A 21,064-nucleotide genomic window follows, 5' to 3' on the forward strand; every position below is an offset into this window, starting at 1 on the left:
TTACCCAGCCCGGCACAGTCACTCTCTGAACTGCAGCCAAGCCTACTGGGGGAGAGACACTGCAATGAACCTTGAGCCAAGATGGCCTCCTGCGCCCCCAACTCTGCTAGCGGTCTCCAATACGCCTCTCTTTCTGAAATTTAATCTGGTTTTATTGGACAGACCATGAACATAGTCACTGATGTGCCAAAGTAATCTTGCACGAAAGCCAAATAATTAGGAAAAGACAAAGCACCGTAATGCTGTTGTACAATTACAGCATCTACCCCTCTCCCCAAACGTCATTCATTTTTTTCTGTTCCATTCTCTTCCTCCACTCCTGTGCTAATTCCATATCCTGGTAACCATCATTATGTGGAGGGAGAGCGTGGGAGAGAGAGAGGGATACAGAGAGAGAGAGAAAGAGAGTGAGGGAGGGAGAGAGAGAAAGAGAGTGAGGGAGAGAGAAAGAGAGAAATAGAAAGAGAGAGAGAAAGAGAGAGAGATATGAGCTAAATATTTGCATGGAGGCTAAATTAAAACAAGTATTTTAAAACCTTTTCCTCTTCCTCTCTACCTCTCCCTCTCTCCATCTCTCCCTCCACCTCTCCCTCACTCTAGCTCTCTCTCCCTCCCTCCACCTCCCTCTCCCTCTCTCATTTTTTAATAGGAATTGATAGGGAGGGTCCAAGGTTGTTTAGCGATATTACGTTTTATCAGGCATGGGGCACTCATTTCCTCCCAAACTTGTCGCTGCATCACCGGAATAAAAACAGGAAACTCACGTCATAGTGTCTGCTTTAGCATAGTGCTACTTTGGAAGACTGACAAACACACACACACACACACACACACACACACACACACACACACACACACACACACACACACACACACACACACACAGTAAATGGCTTCTTTACAGGGTACAGGGTACAGAGGAACCCAGCCATATGGATCAAAAGCTTCCTGAAAATCAATTTATAATTTCCATCCTATCTTTGGGCACACAGCAAGGCACACACACACACACACACACACACACAGGTACAGAGGTGAACATAAAGGTGGAACCCTTTCTGCACTAGTCTTCATCATATCATAGGGTTCCAAGCTGGCAGTTTTTAAGGTAAAATTCTCTCACACACACACACGCGCTTGGGATGTCTGTGTTGGGGCAGACCCTGAGTGTGTGTCGCCTCAGTGAGTTCAGCTGAGGTTCAGCAACTTTGATCTGAAAGCCTCCGGAGCCCTGCCGCTGCATATACCCTACAGAGACCTAATTTCCCTCTCTCTCTCACACACACACAGGCGTACACGCATATACGAATATATGCGCGCACACACACACACACAGGCGTACACGCATATACATATACGCACGCACGCACGCGCACACACACACACACCATCCTCTCTGAGGGACTAAAATGCCTGACATCACAGAAAGTTGGCATTCTTCAAAGCAATCCCATATTCCGACTTTTTCCTCCTCACACACATACACACTGTGCACATACATACATACACACACACACGCACACACACAACAGACAAACTTCAACTTAACCAGGGTCATTTGAAGCATATGTTTATAAAAGCATATGAGTATAAAAGTAGATTCTTACCTCAATCACACGTGAATCAAAGTCCTCATACGTTTCTGGGGAAAAGCAGAACAGATGTTCAGTTCAACACAGGTGACAACAAGGAAGTCTCAGGAGGGTACAGTTTCTCCTCATAAATGCATAACAACCAACTAGAGAAACAGGAAAAAGCAGCTAAAAGCTGATCTGGGATCATTTCGTGACGGCTGTTTAATAGAAAACTTTGACAGTAAGCATGTTCGCGGCGGCTCCGAGCAGCCCAGGCCTTATTGGATAGCCCCCCTGGACAAAACCCAAGTCCACCTGCTGCTGCGGAGCGGTGTGGCCGTGTGAATGACGACTATCCGCTGCCTAGACACATCCCCCATGCTGGGCTGGGGAAGCAGCTCTGCCACCAGTGCACCTTTGGCCTTGTGTTGAGGGAGAGGAGTGGTGAGCAGAGGAGGAGGAGAGGAAGGTGGGGTGGGTGGGTCGGTACGCAGGTGCTTATGAGACACTAGAGCTGTGAATCCTCTAACGACTCGATGTGCAAGGCCATGGCGGTCATCACGGGGACACGGGCTGAGTGGGTTTACGTTGACCCAGGGTGACAATGGCGTGGCAAGCGTCTTGCGGGATTTAAGAGCGAGGCCTTCTAGTGGCCGACGCGTCAGGTGAAAACAAAGGGTGGAGGGGCTGGGGATGGTTATGGCGGACGGTGGTGGGGGTAAGGGTGTGTGGTGGGCGTGGGGCTTGTGGTGGGATGGGTGGCGTGATTTAGGCGCCCGTCTGCACCGCCGGCCGGCAATCCATCACCGTGGCAACTGTGGCGCGTAGCCTGGCCCTGTGGCCAAGCAGGCGAGAGGAAAATGCAATCGCCACGGAAGCCGCCGGAACACAGAGATAAACAACCAGCGCGCCGCGTGTAAATTAAAGGGAGATTGCACTGGCGGTGTGTGTATCCCCATGATAATGGCTCTGCGTGCAAGTCCAAGTGTGTGTGTGTGTGTGTGTGTGTGTGTGTGTGTGTGTGACGGAAAGAGAGGATTGAAGCAGCTGCAATGAGAGTATTGAGATAGTGAGGAAGGGGCCGTGTACAAATTTGTGCTTTAAGTTTTATGACCTTCTAGTTTATGTGTATATGAGGGAGAAAGGAGGGCATATGAGAAAGAGTGTGTGTGTGTGTGTGTGTGTTTGGATGTGAGTGAGAGAGAGAGAACAAAGAGTGTCTGACTTTTGCAGCTGGAGTGTGAAATAGAACCATAAACCGTTATGTTGTACCTCTATTAAAACCAATGCCTTATCTGCCTCATTCACTCACACACACACACACACGCACACGCACACAGGCACGCACACACACACAGGCACGCACACACACACAGGCACACTCTTCCTCTCACTGACCTCCGTTGGGGCCAGGGTCCGGCGGCCCGAGGCTGATCCCCCCCCAGGAGTTGCCGGTCCATCCGCGCTCCCTCTTCACCCTCATCTTGCGCCGCTTGTCCCACTCGTCCCTCTGCCGCTCCATCTCGGCCCGCAGCTCCTGCTGCTCCGCCTCCCCGCGCCGGCCCATCGACTGGACCGCGCCCGCCTTGACCACCGGCGTGTTCAGCCCGGGCCACAGGAAGCCTCCTCGACCTGCACAGGTGCACACGCACGCACAAACAGAAAGACAAGACATCATAAGAGATGAAACAGTTTGCACACTTTACATTTTACATACAAACACACACAAAACATATGCATCATAGACATCATGAAGTGTTGCATTGACGATGCATTAAGATATGTACATGCTTGTCACTGGAATGAATGAACTAAATTTACACGACTAAATCGGTCATCTGTCTATGAAACTTTGTTTGTCCGTCACAGACACACACACACACACACACACACACACACACACACACACACACACCCACAGACACACACAGACACACACAGACACACACAGACACACACAGACACACACAGACACACAGGAGATGGGTGGTTGTGATTAGACTGCAAATGTTGGCACATCTTTGGGTCTGGATGGATTGTGATGGGCCTCTCAGTGCTGGTGCACACTGCCACCAAACTCCTGTAATTTAATTTCCACTCATTCCCCTCCTCCATCAGACAAATGAACAGAAGGCAGACGGACAGAGATGAGGGGGGGGGCAAGAAATAGAGGGAATGAGGTGTGAGAGATAGAGAGAGAGAGTGAGAGAGAGAGAGAGGAGGGAGGGGGCATGAACAAGAGGGAATGAGGTGTGTGTGTGAGTGAGAGAGAATGAGTGGAAGAGAGGATGAAGAAGGAGAGATTGTGATAGAGAAAAGAGAGAGAGAGAGACAGAAGAGAGAGAGAGAGAGAGAGAGAGAGAGAGAGAGAGAGAGAGAGAGAGAGAGAGAGAGAGGAGGAAGAATAAATGACTAGAATTACACAAACAGAGAGCAGGACAAGCGGGTGGTCCCAGTGATAGTGTGCAAATGGCGATCCCCTGCTCAGCAGTTAAAGGAGAGGATCAATGGGAGATTAGTTTAAAGCTGGGGCCACACTAAATGGAGACTGATGGCCCCGACTGATTACTATATGAATAAGTAAATGGAGTAAATGTGTGTGATTAGTTGAACTGGAGCCGTGATGAGCGAGAGAGAGAGAGCGAGAGAGAGAGAGAAAGAAAGAAAGAGAGAGAGAGAGAGAGAGAGAGAGAGAGAGAGAGAGAGAGAGAGAGAGAGAGAGATTATGACTCAGTTAAGGAGACAGATGAGAGTTTGATTACTTAACAAGAGACTTAACAAAGCTCCTCAGGCCTGAGGTCAGGTGTTGCCTGGGAAGAAAATGTAATGGATGGAGGACCGCCTGACAGGTACATGAAATCGGAAGGGGCTGTACTAATGCGATGAGCTGTGATAGTGCATAAGTACAGTAGTGAGATGTGACTGTAGAGTGATAGAGGTGGAGTGTGGATCCTGTGCTGAGGATACTTCTGGAGAAGGGTGGCAGCAGTGCATGTCATGCATGCTAGTAAAGGCCCATTCACACCAAGAACGATAACGATAACGATAACTGTAAATACATATTGTTTTTGTTAATATGAATGACGACGTTCACACATTAACTATAACGATAACAACATGAAGAACGATATGGTTGGGGATCACTTTCAGAGCAATTTTCAGAACGATAAAAAGCTAATAGCCAATCAGAACCCATCGAATTTTAACCGTCACATTCATTAACACAAGGAGAGACTTTGTTTATCGTTGTTCAGTGTGAAAGCTTTTATCGTTATGATTATAGCTATCGTTATCATTCTTGGTGTGAATAGGCCTTAAGGCAAGTAGGTAGCATCAGAATGATTGACAATGGTAAGAAAGGATAACATTGGTGGATATGAGAACATTTTGGTTCTATATGAGGAGTGATAGATGGACAAAGATGGGTCATGTAGGAGATGCAAGAATTTAAGAATCTTGCAAAAATAAAAGAAGAAAGATGACAGCAGAGCCTGGGCTGCTGCTCTGCCTCCTGGGCTTGTGGGCGTATCTCCGGCCAGGGGGGCCGAGCACCCTGACACTGAGATAATCTCACAGAGCAGGAGCAGATCTGGTCAATATGCTCATCATCCTTGAGCTGGTAAGTGAAAGCAGCTTAAAGTGTGTGTGTGTGTGTGTGTGTGTGTGTGTGTGTGTGTGTGTGTGTGTGTGTGCACGTAGGGGAGTTACCCTCTCCGATGGTCTGGCCACGGTTCAGGTCCTTCTTGAGTTTGCGCTTGGTTCTTTTCCCTCGGCCCTTCCTGGCTCCAGCTCCTGTTTCGGCCAGAACACCCCGCCACAGCTCATCCGCCGTCACTGTCAACGCAGAGCAGAAGGCAACTTACTACACACTCCCCCAAACTCACACACACACACACACACACCTCATCCGCCGTCACTGTCAACGCAGAGCAGAAGGCAACTTACTACACACTCCCCCAAACTCACACACACACACACACCTCATCCGCCGTCACTGTCAACGCAGAGGAGAAGGCAACTTACTACACACTCCCCCAAACTCACACACACACCTCATCTGTCATCATTGTCAAAGCAGAGCAGAGGCTGACTTACTACACCCTCCCTCAAACTTACAAAAAGGGCGTTTGCATTGCCAAAGCAGTCATACATAATAGTACATATGTATAAACATTTATGAGTAACATACATGGATCCAAATTTAGCACTTAGAAAATAGGTAATATAGGTAATAGAGGGTAAAGGAAGGATGGAGGACAAAGACAAAAACAATGCAATACAATATACTCCCAACCCCCCCACACACACACGCACACAGGGCCTGAAGTTAACTTTTTTGGCCACCAGCCACTTTGGCAGGTGGATTTTGAATTCCACCTGCCACAGAGGTTTTTTACCAGCCAAATTTTTTTCCTGCCTAAAATAAAGGAGAACGACTCAGAAAATACATAAGAATGGTTCTTGAACTTGTACAGAATACAAATTAAACTCCTGTCGAGTTATTAACCAACTTAATCTCATTTATGACTAGACCTACATAATGACTTACAACTGTATCTGACCTGGTGTGATAGGCATTTACTTGTAGAATAGAAAATAACAGAAATACAAACAGCCAATCATCTCACTGATGGTCTTATTTATTTAGTTAACACTAATAAAAGTTAGTTAACTAAAATAAGTGTGAGTGTTTGTAAGTGGCTTTTGGAGGACTCGTGGTCCTTAATGGTGTCCAATTTTACGGATTTGTTCTCGCTTTTTCTGACCCATATCTCCGGCAATCACTACAGTGCATCTCTTCGGTTTTATCGCCATACACCAGCCAGTCCCTCTCCAGTTTCCATTTCGAATTAAAACGTCGTTTTTTATCTTTTTTTGAATCGTCCTCATCTTTTTCTTAGTCTGTAACAGCCAACGGCCTCTTCACCCCGGCTATATGCCGCCACATTTTCTTTCGAATATCCAAGAAAATGGCGGCTTGGCGGGCTTGCTTAACAAAAACAATGATTGGTCAACAACACAACACTTGCTCAGTCTTATTGGCTACCCGCCAACGTGGCAGGTAGATTGACAGTTTCACCTGCCAATCACAAAAGTTACCCGCATTTGGCGTGTGGGCGGGTGCCAATTTCATGCCCTGCACGCACACATACATAGACCATACATGTAGACTAAAAAACTAAAATAAAACATTGTATATTTACATTTCCCTCAGGTTATGGCATAATGATATTTATTTTGCTGCCAAGGCAGCTGAAGGGCCCTCTCTTGAGGATAGCCATTTTTTCATTTTTGTTTAGCTCTTCGAAATTTGGGTAGGTGGTTTTAAATGTATGGAAAAAGGGTTGTCTTAATTCTTCGGTATAGAAGAAAGTGCTCCTCTGTCTCAACCTTCCCTGTCTGGTAGTGACCACATGTTCTTTCTTCTTTTGCCATCCAGTTCTTTCTATGCCTACCAGTTTCCACTGCACTTTTAGGGTTAGATAGAATTTCATCCTACTTTGGCTTGTAGTTTGGTTTTTCTAATGTTCCAAATAATTTTCTTTTGCTTGTTTGATGATTTTACTGACACAAATTTGTAGTTTGGAAGCATAACTGGTCTGAGCGTATTGTGTATTAGTTGTTGTTACTGAATTAGTGAGCTTCAGTACCAGCTGGCACAGGGGACTCTTTTCTGGGTTCAGTTCCTGGGTTTTTAATGCCTAACATGTTTTTGGGACTAGATTTCAGGTGCATCCAGAATTTTAGGGATCTTTTTTGAATAGGTATAGCCAATGGGTAACGGCCTAATTCTGCTCTACATGTGTTATTGGGTGTTTTAGTTTGAACTTTCAATACAGTTCGGCAGAATTCAGCATGTAGGGCTTCTGTAGGATGCTTGTCCCATGTAGTGTAGTTCTGCATACTGAGTAGACCCCAAACCTCACTTCCATATAGCACAATAGGCTGCATTATACTGTCAAATAGTTTGCACCAGATACTGACTGGTATATTTATATTGTAAAATTTGGATTTTATAGCAGGCTTTTTCTTTTAGTGCATTCACTGCCATGCTGAAACTTCCTGATGCAGTAATGACCAAACCGAGGTAAGTATACTGCATTGTGTGCTCTAGGGTGAACATGTGTCTGTGTTCCTGACATCTGGGTTTCTTTTGAAAAAAAAATCAGGATTTTTGTCTTTGAAAGATTTACTGTCAGGGCCCAGGTCTGGCAGTACTTGTCTAGCAGGTCCAGGTGCTGCTGTAGGCCCTGTTCTGTGGGCGACAGGAGCACTAGGTCGTCTGCAAAGAGCAGGAATTTAACCTCTTTTTCTTGAAGGGTTAGTCCAGGGGCTGCAGACTGTTCCAACTGCACCGCTAGTTCATTGATGTAGATGTTGAACAGAGTTGGACTCAGACTGCAGCCCTGCCTTACACCACGTCTCTGTGGGAAGGGCTCTGTTTGTTTTTTGCCAATTTTCACTCTGCATTTATTGTTTGAATACATTGACTTGAGGGTCATTCCGTGTGAAATCACCCAATTTCAGCGCAATTTGGCAGGTGACCCTCTCCGAAAAAATCAGAAAAAAATCACAGGTGTTTGTAGACCAAATCCATGCATAGATCTTAAATAGTATATCTGTATAACTAATCGTTGCAAAACTACAGCCCTTTGAAACTTCAAGTCATTTTAAGCATTGTGGTGAACAATCTTTTTTGTTCAACTTCCAGCATTATTGGCTCTTTTGGTATTTCACACACATTAGTGAAACTATGTGAATAGAAGTACATTTTCCTGTTGAATTAAAAAATCCAATCGGATCAGACGTATCTTGTATACTTTCCCCTCTGCAAAGCTCTGAAAATGGCTATAAATTCATAATGTGAAAAGACATCATCACCTTTGAGGGCTTCTCGTTCAAAAAGTATGTGACACAAATTCATCAGATTTTTTTCCTACACATATATGTATTATAAGGTCCTGTCCATGCATTAACTTTGATTGTTATCATTTTCATATTTTCAGAGCATTTTCTTAAAATTGGGCTTGATTTTCAAAAAGCCTGTTTTCATCTTCTCATTTCACCACGTGGACAGTTAACAGGATTTTTTTAAATTTTACCATATATCATTCTGTATGTGAGGATCATCTGCCCAAAATGTGGGCTTGTTGCTGAGTTTCTTCATTGAGATAAGATTTTTTACAAATATTGTCTATAAATCCACTGAATTTGTACTGGATCTGCAGTACCACTTTGCACAACATGTGGTGCTCTTTTAGTACAATGGAAGTCAATGGAAGAGTAAGAGAGTCACTTGTTTGCTGCACATATCCAATCTAAACACACAGTTTATGGTTCATAGTTTAATTGGTCCAAATAATTATTGCTACATGAACAACATACTACTCATACATAAATCTTATTTAGAGAAAAATAAACTGATCAAGTAAATGATACACACATAAGACTGACTGGTCATCATACATGCAGCAAGAGGATTTAGCATAATTACCATCTTTGTAATGAGTTTTCTACACCAGCTTCAACCTATCAGTGCCTATGTGAGTACTTTAATAATTACTAGCCAGCTGGTTAGGCAAAGTCTATATTCATCGTCATATGCTTGGGATGCGGTCCTCTGTGATACACAGACAAAGAGCATCAAGATGGAGATCAGTGCTTTGTCTCCATGTGATCTGGGAAAGAAGTTGGAACATATTCAAGAAACAATGGGTTTCTAAAATTTAGCTCATCAAGGTATTTCACTTGATGAAGATGACCATATGTGTGTCCATCACAAGTATTCATAACAAGGTTTGAGTACTTGTGGATCCAAGAGGCATTTGTAAAAAGATGATAAATCTTTAGTATTGATTTTTCTGCATCTGTCAATGCACTGAATTTTAGAAACCCCTTTTTACTTGAACCATATATAAACTGTGTGTTTAGATTGGATATGTGCAGCAAACAAGTGACTCTCTTACTCTTCCATTGACTTCCATTGTATTAAAAGAGCACCACATGTGGTGCAAAGTGGTACTGCAGATAAAGTACAAATTCAGTGGATTTATAGACAATATTTTAAAAAAATCTTATCTCAATGAAGAAACTCAGCAACAAGCCCAAATTTTGGGCAGATGATCCTCACATACAGAATGATATATGGCAGTGTTGTATAAAGTACTAAAAAGCAATACTTGAGTAAAAGTACAAGTATCGTACTAGAAAAAGACTTTGGTAGAAGTGAAAGTTGCCTTTTCGAATATTACTTAAGTAAAAGTCTTAAAGTATCTGATATATACTGTACTTAAGTATCTAAAGTAATTTTCTGATATTTAATGTACTTAAGGCTATAGATTTAGTAGTATTTGAAGTAAAAGTAAAAAGTAAAAAGCAAGCGGTTTTATTTTGAACTTTTATTGTAACTTTTATAGGCTTTCTTATAGTAAAGCATAAAGCATATTCAGGGTTCCCATATCTTCTTAATCTCACTCATCAAATCAAATCACATTCTTTTCTAGGACTTTTTAGGCACAATTCTCTGAAATGAAATTTTCTTTCACAAAAAAAAATGACCTGCTTGTAGGGAGAACATTTTGGTCATGTGGCATGAGCATTTCTAGGGCTTACTCCCTAGGTCAACGTCACTCACACACACACACACAGGCCACCTATGTCCAGCAGCTACTAATATGCCAGTCATTAGTTGAAACTGAAAAGGTGTCTTTTCATCTTCAAAAGAAGCTGGTTTTGCCAGAATTCAGTGCCCGGGAGTTACAGGTCCAAGACCGACCATAGTGGTGGAAATTGGATAAATTAAGCAACATTTCAGCTCTTACAATCCTGTAGTTTTTTATTAGTACCATGGTTCAACAAATGTGTAAAGGTTATATAATAATTCACTTCAACTGAGAAGTTAACAAAAAATATTCCACAAGTTACCAAAACAGAAAGAAAGAAAGCCTTTGAAATGTAGCTTATCCCATGCTTCCACAAAGAGGCATATTGAACTAATGTTTAGGCTACATGTTTTTTTGCATGGGTAGGCTATATTATTGTTTGGTGATTTAGCCTACTCCTTTACTACACCCTCTTCTGAGCAAACAAGGCATAGGTTTATCATGTAGGGAAATTGCTCTTTCTTACATTAAATAACTTTAATTTATTCTCTCTACTTGTCCCTGTAGTCATGGCCTCCTCATCACTAATTTCGGGCTCATCATTTTCACTGGTCGACTGGTTGATCTGCTGCTCAGTCTCTCCTGGCCTCTTTCTACCCTCCATCCTTCCTGACGCTTGTGTCTACTGTAGGGCCGGCTTGGCTATCCGTATCTGAGAAAACTTTTTGGAAAAGACGGGCTATATGGACCCAACCAACTCTTTTTGGGAGGGGAGAACTCCCTCACGTAGGCTACAACCCATGCAGAGGCATTGCATTGGTGTCATGCACAGAATGCGGAACGTGTCCTACTTTAAGAAAAGATAGACTAACGTGACAAATGTCAATATTTGTTTCCTCGACCGGCCCAAAAGTGAAGCGGCCCACCGGGAATTCTCCCGATTACCCACCCCGGGCCTGATTCAGTCTTACTCTTCTTGGACTGAAGACAACTCCTACGATGCTATGGATAAATAGCCTTTCACAGGCCGCTAGGGCAGGTAGCCGATGTACAGAAACATTTCTTGCAAATACGGCCACGGGTGTATGACGTTATATTCACCACTACCCTGTTCACCGAATTCACCACTATCGTCGGGGTGGTCGTCTATGATAACGGGAGGTCCTCCAGTAGGTGCTCGTGCTTCCATGGCGGTCCTCCTCCTTTAGCAACAAACAAGAGCTGAAATAGAGCGCGCAGCGTGCGGAGCGTGCGTAATGCAATCTAGGAGCAGTGATTCGCCAAACCTCCCTTATTGCAGTCGCACACATTTTTTCTAATTTTATGTTTTAGTAACGAGGAACGAAGATGCTTAGTGGAAATATAACGGAGTAAAAGTATACATTTTATCTAGGAAATGTAGTGGAGTAAAAGTGGAAGTTGACATAAATTTAAATAGCGAAGTAAAGTACAGATACGTGAAATTTCTACTTAAGTACAGTAACGAAGTATTTGTACTCCGTTACATTACAACACTGATATATGGTAAAATAAAAAAAAATCCTGTTAACTGTCCACGTGGTGAAATGAGAAGATGAAAACGGGCTTTTTGAAAATCAAGCCCAATTTAATAAAAATGCTCTGACAATATGATAATGTTAACAACCAAAGTAAATGCATGGACATGACCTTATAATCCATACATGAGTGGGGAAAAAATCTGATGAATTTGTGTCACATACTTTTTGAATGACAAGCCCTCAAAGGTGGTGATGGATTTGGTCTACAAACACCTGTGATTTTTTTCAGATTTTTTTGTAGAGGGTCACCTGCCAAATTGCGCTGAAATTGGGTGATTTCACACGGAATGACCCATGCTTAAAAACACTTCTGAACATTAATTAGGAAGAAACTGAAGGGCATTCACCATAATGCATACTTCTCACAGAATCTGACACAACTCCTGTTTCTAAGTTAGTGAGTGAACAAACAATGTCCCTGCCAATTACACACAGGTCTCTTCAAAACACTCTCTGCACAAGGCAGGACAACAGAGAATTGGAACAACAAAATCATCACACTTCATTACGAACTGTCATTGATAAAGCACATGACAAAAACAACACAGCCAATATCAAGGGAGGAAGTTTCCCAAAACAAGCATAGCGGGCATTAAGCATTTCAATCATTACAAATAAAATGTAAACCAAATGTCAGATTTCAATCAGGCCGCAACGCAGGAAAATGCCCCGTCAACATCACAACCAAACTCACGGGCACAACACACAAAGAGACACACACACACACACACACACACACACACACACACACACACACACACACACACACACACACACACACACACACACACACACACACACACACACACACACACACACACACACACACACACACACACACACTTCTCCACGAGAATTGTGAATTAATCCAATCTTAAGTGGCCTGTCTGAAACTCGCTGTTTTTGTCTATCCTTATTAATCTACCAGAGTTTTCCTGCGGCCCGCTCCCCATCCAGCGTTTGGCGCGGGGAGCCGTCTGATGTTTGCCGCTGGCCTGGAGGTTTTAATTAGGGCCTAATGAAACCAGACGGAGGAGACCACCGAGTCTAATGAAGCGTCAAGGACCCAACAAAAGCAGGAGACGGGGAATGTCCTAATGCTACCTGACAGCACCATCACACACACACACACACACAAACACACCCTTCACACATGCGTGTACTCAAACCTGGCCATACCTACATGAACAATCATTTACGCCTGGGTGACCAATCACACATGAGGAAGGTGGCGTGTTCACGTCCATCCTCACCCTCACACAAAAAGGAACTCTGGCAAATTAGGAATCAGTCAGGTTTATGAACTTGTGCTGAATGGTGAGATTCTGGAAGGTTGAATTCTACTAAAAGTATATTTTGGACAGAGCAACATTAAGTCCTTCCTTTTCTAAACTCCTACTGGCAAACAAGAAAAACATCAAGCAGAGGCTTTATACCATACTCTTATATATTTGCCATTGGTCTAGAAGCTTAGATATATTTTCCACTTTGAAATCTTTAATGTAGGGCAGAGGTTTTTAACCTTTTTGTGGATAAGGCATACCATAGGACAAACGCCAACTTATGGTTACTGACTGTAATGTCACACACTTGATAGGCTACAACAGGGGTGTTCATTCTTATATCCTCATATTTCTTCTATACATACAGTACAGAAATCTATAGCCTATTAGGCTACATTATTATACAAGATACAAAGACATGCTTGACATTATTCACAGATTGTGAAAGGTGATTATATTCTGTTGCTCGACGAGGAAAATGGGTACTAGTAAAGTTATGAGTCCCCTAAGATTAGTCGCTATACTTGATTTTGTGTGGCTCAGGAGGTACAGGAGTCGTCAAGCAATTGGTGGTTGCTGGTTCGAGCCTGTTAGATTTTAGTGGTTTTCTGTATGTCATTCTTTTGGTTCTTTGTTTAATACTGCAGAAACTGCGGGGACAGGATGTTTATTGTAAGCAGACAGAATGTTGTCACCTTACAATAGCAAATGGTGTACCTAACTAATTGTTCCCCCACAAGACGTCTTAATTGAATAAGACTATATCACTGCCTGTTTCCCCTCCTCCAATTTGACCCCAGACGTGAATGTATATTCTGGTATTATAATTATCCAGGAATTTCCCAGATCTTGGCTTCAGTTTCTTACCTTGGCTTCACCTTGCAACATTGTGCTGTGCTGTGCGTACAACAGGGTTACCAGAACTCTGTTGTTACATCCAGAATAAATAACTATTCTTTCGCATGCCAGCCTCAAGTTTTTACCTGCTCTTAACTACACTGGAATCTACTCGGTCAACTGTGTCTCCATTTGGAATTAAGGAGACAATTTCAATAGCATTCTTCAAGCCCAACTCCTCCTGACCCTGTCGAAGTGTCCCTGAGCAAGACACTTAACCCCAGTGCCCCCGATGAGGTGGGCTCCTTGCATGGCCATCGGTGTGTGTGAGTGTGTGTGGGTGAATGTGAGGCATGACATGGAAAAGCGCTTTGGGTGCTCGGAGGAGTTGATTAAAGCGCTATATAAATGCAGTCCATTTACCATACTGTCATATGACATAAGTAGTGTGCTCATAGGTAGTAAACTATTGTGGTGAACTTGCCTGGAAGGAGTCGGAAGGCGAATCTCAGCTTCACATCATGAAATCAAACTGAGAATGGTAGCCTACTACAGATCAGTTTTTTCATAAAAGTTGTACATTTAATCTAAAACTGTTTTTAATTAAGAAGTTGTGTCGTTAATGCATTAAAAAACACCACTCTAGCCTAGTTCATGTGCCTGAATAAAAAAATTCCATGGGTGGCACATCGAGAACCACTGACGTAGGGCAAGACTACATAAAGTTCAGTCCAGGGCCAGGCCATCATTTCTGTTATGTTTGGTTGGCCTTTAGCTTTTTCTGAGTGCCTGACTTAAATGTACAAAAAAAACAACAACAAAAGATAACATCTCAATGTGTTACATCTCTGCTGAAATTGATTAGTGCCAAGGAATTACAGAGGCCTGTAGAAATCCACGTCCACATTAAGCAATGCATGGAGTATTTAGCATCTAAGCTCACAAATTCAAAAAGAAAGAAAAAAAAACCTACAGTAGTATTAAACTATTCAGGCCCATACGTTTGGCTAATTAAGCTTCCTCATACATCTAATTAATAAATATACACTGGATCCAGTAGCTCACATAGAACCAGGATGATAAAAGAAAGTCCTTGAGCTTTTGAAGTGGATTAAAATGCTACAGCTTCATGACTCCACAGATCAATGCTTTAAAGTTTGAAAAGGTTTAAGTGGGAGAGAGAGAACAAACTGCAGTATGGCTTCTAATAACACTGGCTAAAAGAAATATTATTATGACCGCCGCGCAGCGAAGCGGCGGTCATATAGGTTTAGTCATAATAATTTTTTTTTTTTTTTTTTTTCGCATGCCCAAATTTCCGTCAATGAGTCCCGGGACACTGAAAGACCGGGGTACACGAAACTTGGTGGGCATGTAACCCCACATGGATAGCATGGAACCATCGTTTTTCGTTTTGATCTGTAGGCCCCCCCGCTGGACTGGACCCCCCGAAAGGAGGGTAGGGCAGACACAGTTTTCTGTGAATATCTCGAAAACCGTAGGGTTTAGGAGGACCATTTTTTTTTGTATGTTGATCTCAAGGGGCCATGTCAACCCATTCCATAACCACTCATTTCATGTATAGCGCCACCTAGTTAAACACAAAAAAGTAAAAATGAGGTGTTGTAATTGAAGGTATCTGTGACCTAACATAGTCAAAACTGCACGAAATTGGAAGTGTAGGATCATTATGACACCCTCTGTATGCACGCCAAATTTTGTGGAATTCCGTTCATGGGGGGCCACACAATAAATTAATTTATGTTACTATACACCAACTGGCCTGTAGGTGGCCGGAGACAGTTTTCTGTGAATATCTCGAGAACCGTAGGGCCTAGGAGATCCACCTTTTTTATGTATGTTGGTCTTAAGGGGGCATGTCAACCCATCCCATTACCACTTATTTCATGTATAGCGCCACCTAGTTAAAAATTAAAAAGCAAAAAATTAGGTGTTTTCATCACAAGGTCAAAACTGCACGAAATTAAAAGTGTAGGATCATTATGACACCCTCCGAATGCATGCCAAGTTTTGTGTACTTTCGTTCATGGGGGGCCTTACAATAAAATAATTTATGTGTACATTTAGTGACGTACACCAACAAGGATTCCCGGGACACTGAAAGACCGGTGTACACAAAACTTGGTGGGCATGTACCCCCACATGGATAGCATGGAACCGTCATTTTTCGTTTTGATCTGTAGCCCCCCCGCTGGACTGGACCCCCCGAAAGGAGGGTAGGGCAGACACAGTTCTCTGTGAATATCTTGAGAACTGTAGGGCCTAGGATGATCATTTTTTTCCGTATGTTTGCCTCCAGGAATCATGTTAACCCATTTCATGTGCACACGTGCACAATCAGATACACACACACACACACATACATTCACAGTAATCATACGTATGACACATACTCACACAGTAGACATATGTACGCTTGCATGCACAGGCACATACGCAGGCACACACACAAGCACGCACACACACACACACACACCCACACACACACACACACACTCACACACACACACACCCACACACATAACATAAACATAACACAAACAATCAAGAATTTCTCAGAATTATGAACAGGCAAGATGGAGGTGGGGTTGTATAAAATTAATTTTACATGTGAAATCTATGAACTAATAATGTTTTGGTACTTGTTGTCTAGCAGATACCAGTGAGAATTGAGTGTGGATAATGCAATTTAGTGAGACAGTTAGAATCATATAGGCCTTTCAGCGTGATTTCTTTTTGTGGAAAAAATGTGCTGGACTGGGCGGCGGTCATATTTTGTGCCGCTCTGCGGTACATCTAGTTTAGATAATGGTAATATGAATAACCATGTGTGAAAGTGTAATACATATCAAAACTGTATATTCTCTGGAAACTGACAATGTCATTAAATGGAGCAATCTTGAATATGTCAGAGTTTGAATTTGACATGAAGGGCAATTTGACCTGAAAGACTGTAGGATTGGAAGATGTGAAAGCTTCTCTGGAGTTGTGACAGCTAAAGGCTAAATTCAAATCCGAATGCAAGTCACATTCAGCAATCAAAGTACAGAGGGGACTTAAATCAAATCGTTCTATTATCATAATCCCTGAGGATATCTGTAATTAGGGCTGTATGATTAAGTAACTATTAAAGGAGAATTCCGCCGATTTTTCACATGGATCTCGGTTTCTCGAGGTCACCGAGTGTTGTTGGTATAAAAAAATGATTTTAAACATGCCCCTGGAGTGTAGCACTGAAGCTGCCTGGCTGCTCATTTTTTCCCCCATACCGACAGTACTCTGACCTCGAGAAACAGATCTATGTGAAAAATCGCCGGAATTCTCCTTTAAGTTTAGCCCCTTAAAAGTCTACACACTCCACATCACCACATATCTAAAAAAAAATGCCTTGATTAAAATACTCATCTAATGTAAAGCCACGAACCAAAATGTTTTGAAGCCTTTATCAAAACACTCAAAAACAATCTTTTGGATTATACATCATATCAGACCAGTTGATCATGCCAGAGCACTTCCGAATTGTGAGGTACCGAGCAAATGTTTGAAAGAGAACTATGGTCACATTGCTATTAACCCTTACGGTGTGTTTCCACACAACGAAATTTCGCGTCGCTCTCATTGAGGTTGAATGGAGACGAAATTCGCCCTAGTTGGGCGAAATGAAAGCGAATCGCCGAGGCAGGCGAAACAAAGTTGGCCAAAGTTTAACTTTATTTAAATGAGGACCAATCGAGAACCAATCAGGTACGCGTCTTTGTGTTTGGAGGCGGGAGTTACAAAAAAGTCTGACCAAGATGGCGGAGACTACCTGAGCTGTAACACGAACATTTGTATGTGATTAAAATTTTTCTACACGAACATTGGCACTTGTATCAACACGAATTGTGGTTTATATGCCACACGAACTTAGTCAGAGCACATACACCACTAAATAGACCACTATATATGTTAGTTTAAGCACTCGATCTTTTTAGCTAGCTGACAGGCGAAATGCTAGTATTTTAGGACATTGGATTGCATTGTAAACCTAGCTAGACAGCTAGGCTACATGCTGCAACACAGGTATGAAATATATTATGTCTTATTGACCTTGTTGTTTCTATGAACATGAATTGTTGTCTATAGGCAACATCAACTTAGTCGAGGCATAAAGACCCCTGGATATCTTCATTAAGTACTTAAACGTTTGAATTTGCTGATTAGCCTAATTAGCTCGCTTGCCACCACTGGCTAGACACTGCAGTCAAAAGGTTAGCGGTTTCGCCGTCACGCCCCCCAGGGGCGAAATTTCGCTGGCCGAAAATCGCGAGGTGTTTCGCTGTGTGGAAACACACCGTTAGAAACCGATTGACGCAAAGTGCGTCCAAAAACACACCCTTTCTTCTCTGTTACATTGCTCCGTGACTGTTCATCGCAGCGAGATGAAACCTTTATTGCATGACAGAGAAGAAGTGGGGCTTTCCAAAGAGACTACGCACTTGTCTGTATGATCAAGTATGATAATTTAAAAAAATCATGAATTTAAATCAAACTGCATCGTCTATACTTCTCTGCGTTCACTCGCGCACCCATTACTCTCGTTTGAATTACTCGCGAACCCGTGATCGCATAGATATGGCAAGCATATCAGATGAAAGAGGAGACACAGGGCTATCATTTGATACCAAGTACATCTTTCTGGGTTATAAAACAGACAAAGTGACAGCAAAATAATAACTTCATATAGCTGGACTTACCCCACGTTTTTGTCTGTTTTTGTGGTAAAGCATGTTTATAATCCAACGCTATCGTGTGTTTCTCTATGGCAAAGCATGTTCATAATCCGGTTTTGAGATCCTAGCAAATTCCTGCATGGCATCCAATTCAAGGCTCACATTGCATCCCAATTTGTTCAACAAAGAAACACCTTTTTTGCCTTTACTCTGTTCATGGCAATGCAGTAAAAAGTTGAGAATCATTATGAGTACATACACCACACATGCTAACACGCAAACTTGGGTCAAGTCAGGTCAGATCAGTTCGTGTCACAGATATGGAGTGCAGAAAGGTCATTTTTCATCACTAAATAAAAAATGGCATTTATTTCTGTAAATCACACACCACATATTTCTGTAAATTGCTCAGCCCCAGAGTATCCCACCAACATGGTAATTATATTTCCCGATTCAGGACAGTCTGCCCTACACAGACATGAAATGCATGTAGAGCTATGAGCTTGCTGTGGTGAGATACATGTCGAAATATAAGAATTTTTATAATACACTTTTTATATTTTAATTCTTTAAAAATCAATGCTAGTACTAATACATGAAATGCAGATCTGGATAGCCTAGACTCAATATATAATATGTGTGTGTGGCACTTACAATGACCAGAATAAATCCTTATGAATAAAGGTAGTGAAAATGCCCTAAAAACAGCTTAGGGTTCTAAGGGTTAAGGATACAAACACTTTTATGGATACTTACACTTATTGAAGAAGCTACCATGTCTGGTCTGTTGCCATGAAACCACAGCAGGCGCTGCACATGACCAGGGCAAGGGGCTTGGTCTTGAAAGGTGGGAAAGCTGAAGGGTACCACCAATCACCCGGAGGGACGTCACCCCTGTCATGAAAGATACAATATGCAGTTGCAACAAAGATGATTGTGTATAACACAATTGTCCCTCATGACCGGAGACTGATAGGTGTAATGCATATATTTGTTCACATTTTCAAGTCAAATACAGCAAAGTGTAGAGGGGTTGAATAATTTCAGATGTCTTTAAAGCATCGTTTCACCTTAGGGTCGGGACCCCATGTGGGGTCGCCTGAAATTCAAATGGGGTCGGCTGAGATACTGGGTATCTTAAAATTGTCCAGTAGGCTACATTACATAAGAATATGCATTGAATACAACAAATATCAAAAACTCATGAAACTAATATGGATCCTTCATTACTTAGTTACGTAAAAATAAACTACAGGCCACATGAGATTAAAGCACGCTCTCGACTGGATGTTGCAGCAGAGATATATGCTCGCTCTCACATGTTGTGAATGATTGGGCTCGCCAACGTTTTGTGACATCAAAATAGTGTCACCTGCCAAAAAAGGTTGGAAACCACTGTTTTAAAGAACCATGTAGCCTGGTAAAAAGTAACACTTCGTGCTAGACATTTCATCAACGTATGTGATTTCTTCAATGTCTTTAAAATATAAAGTTAGCCTATATCTGCATGTTTATTTCAGGCAAAGAGCTGAACTATTAATGGTTACTTTATATGCAGTATGAAAACCACAGACAGCTAGACTAGTAAAAGTGACGGCTAGCAAAACGTCACAAGTGATAACTCGTGCAACGTTAGAACTCAGTTGAGGTGCTACACTGTTATGTTCATAAATTCACCAGACATTTTCAGCCCATACGCTTTCCCGACCATATACACATTGTATTCTACAAAAGATATCTATCCATTCAAAATAAAGGCTCTGACAGGGTTGCCTCCTCCTCCTCAGTGCATGTTATGACCCCCAATGCTTATGACAAATTAGCAGAGGCTAAAGGAAAACACTTCGGAGATCTGCCTACTTACATACTTAGAAAATTGACTGTTGTCTAATAGACAGCAGAACGAAAGACTAAGTAATGTAATACAATTAAAGATATCGCACATATTATCATTAAATGACTAGAAAAAATACCTCCTAGTGATGTACGGAGGGCACAGCACACCCGTACGGCCGCTGCCATCTTGGAATTATAAAGGTCCTGATGAAAATAACAAGTAGTCTAGTGAAGTGCCTGTTTGTATGTAAACACCAGAGCCCGTTTAGAAATCATCTGAGACTTCTCAGCATTTGCCGCCATGTACAAATTAAATTATTTGTAATACGGTTATTATCTTGTGAAGAAGAGGAAAATTGCTGTTTAAAAAAAAAAGTTACATGTTTCTCCATAGTTCAGGAAAACCATATTTCATCTCAGGCGAGTTTTTGGCACGTTGCACACACACACACACACACTTATAGCCTAGGCCTAGCCTACATGTCCCTCTAATTTACAAAATAACAATTTTAGCAAAAATGACCTTAATTATGCAAGTTGAGAGTCGTTCTGATGGTTCTACAACACTTTCTGGGTCGTTTGGTGGGTGCTTCGTCTCCCCCTATCGCTTCTCCGCGGAAAAAACGAATATGTAACTTT

General features: G+C 42.3%; 1 protein-coding gene across 1 annotated transcript in view; it reads right to left on the reverse strand.

The window, feature by feature from the left end:
- mrps5 (mitochondrial ribosomal protein S5) overlaps window positions 1–20,611 on the reverse strand; it is a 32,126-nt gene extending 11,515 nt beyond the window's left edge. The window contains exons 1-5 of the mRNA XM_076285680.1: window positions 20,563–20,611; window positions 19,346–19,483; window positions 5,283–5,408; window positions 2,973–3,206; window positions 1,608–1,642 (exon numbers count right to left, since the gene is read on the reverse strand). Coding sequence (XP_076141795.1) covers window positions 1,608–1,642; window positions 2,973–3,206; window positions 5,283–5,408; window positions 19,346–19,483; window positions 20,563–20,611 — 582 coding nt within the window. The remainder of the gene's footprint in view (window positions 1–1,607; window positions 1,643–2,972; window positions 3,207–5,282; window positions 5,409–19,345; window positions 19,484–20,562) is intronic.
- Between the last annotated feature and the right edge of the window lie 453 nt (window positions 20,612–21,064).

Source organism: Alosa pseudoharengus, unplaced genomic scaffold, assembly GCF_046254945.1.
Source record: "Alosa pseudoharengus isolate Yale_2024_CS ecotype anadromous, Long Island Sound unplaced genomic scaffold, YU_APseudo_1.1 YU_APseudo_1.1_scf_15, whole genome shotgun sequence".
NCBI classification, from domain to species: Eukaryota; Metazoa; Chordata; class Actinopteri; order Clupeiformes; family Clupeidae; genus Alosa; species Alosa pseudoharengus.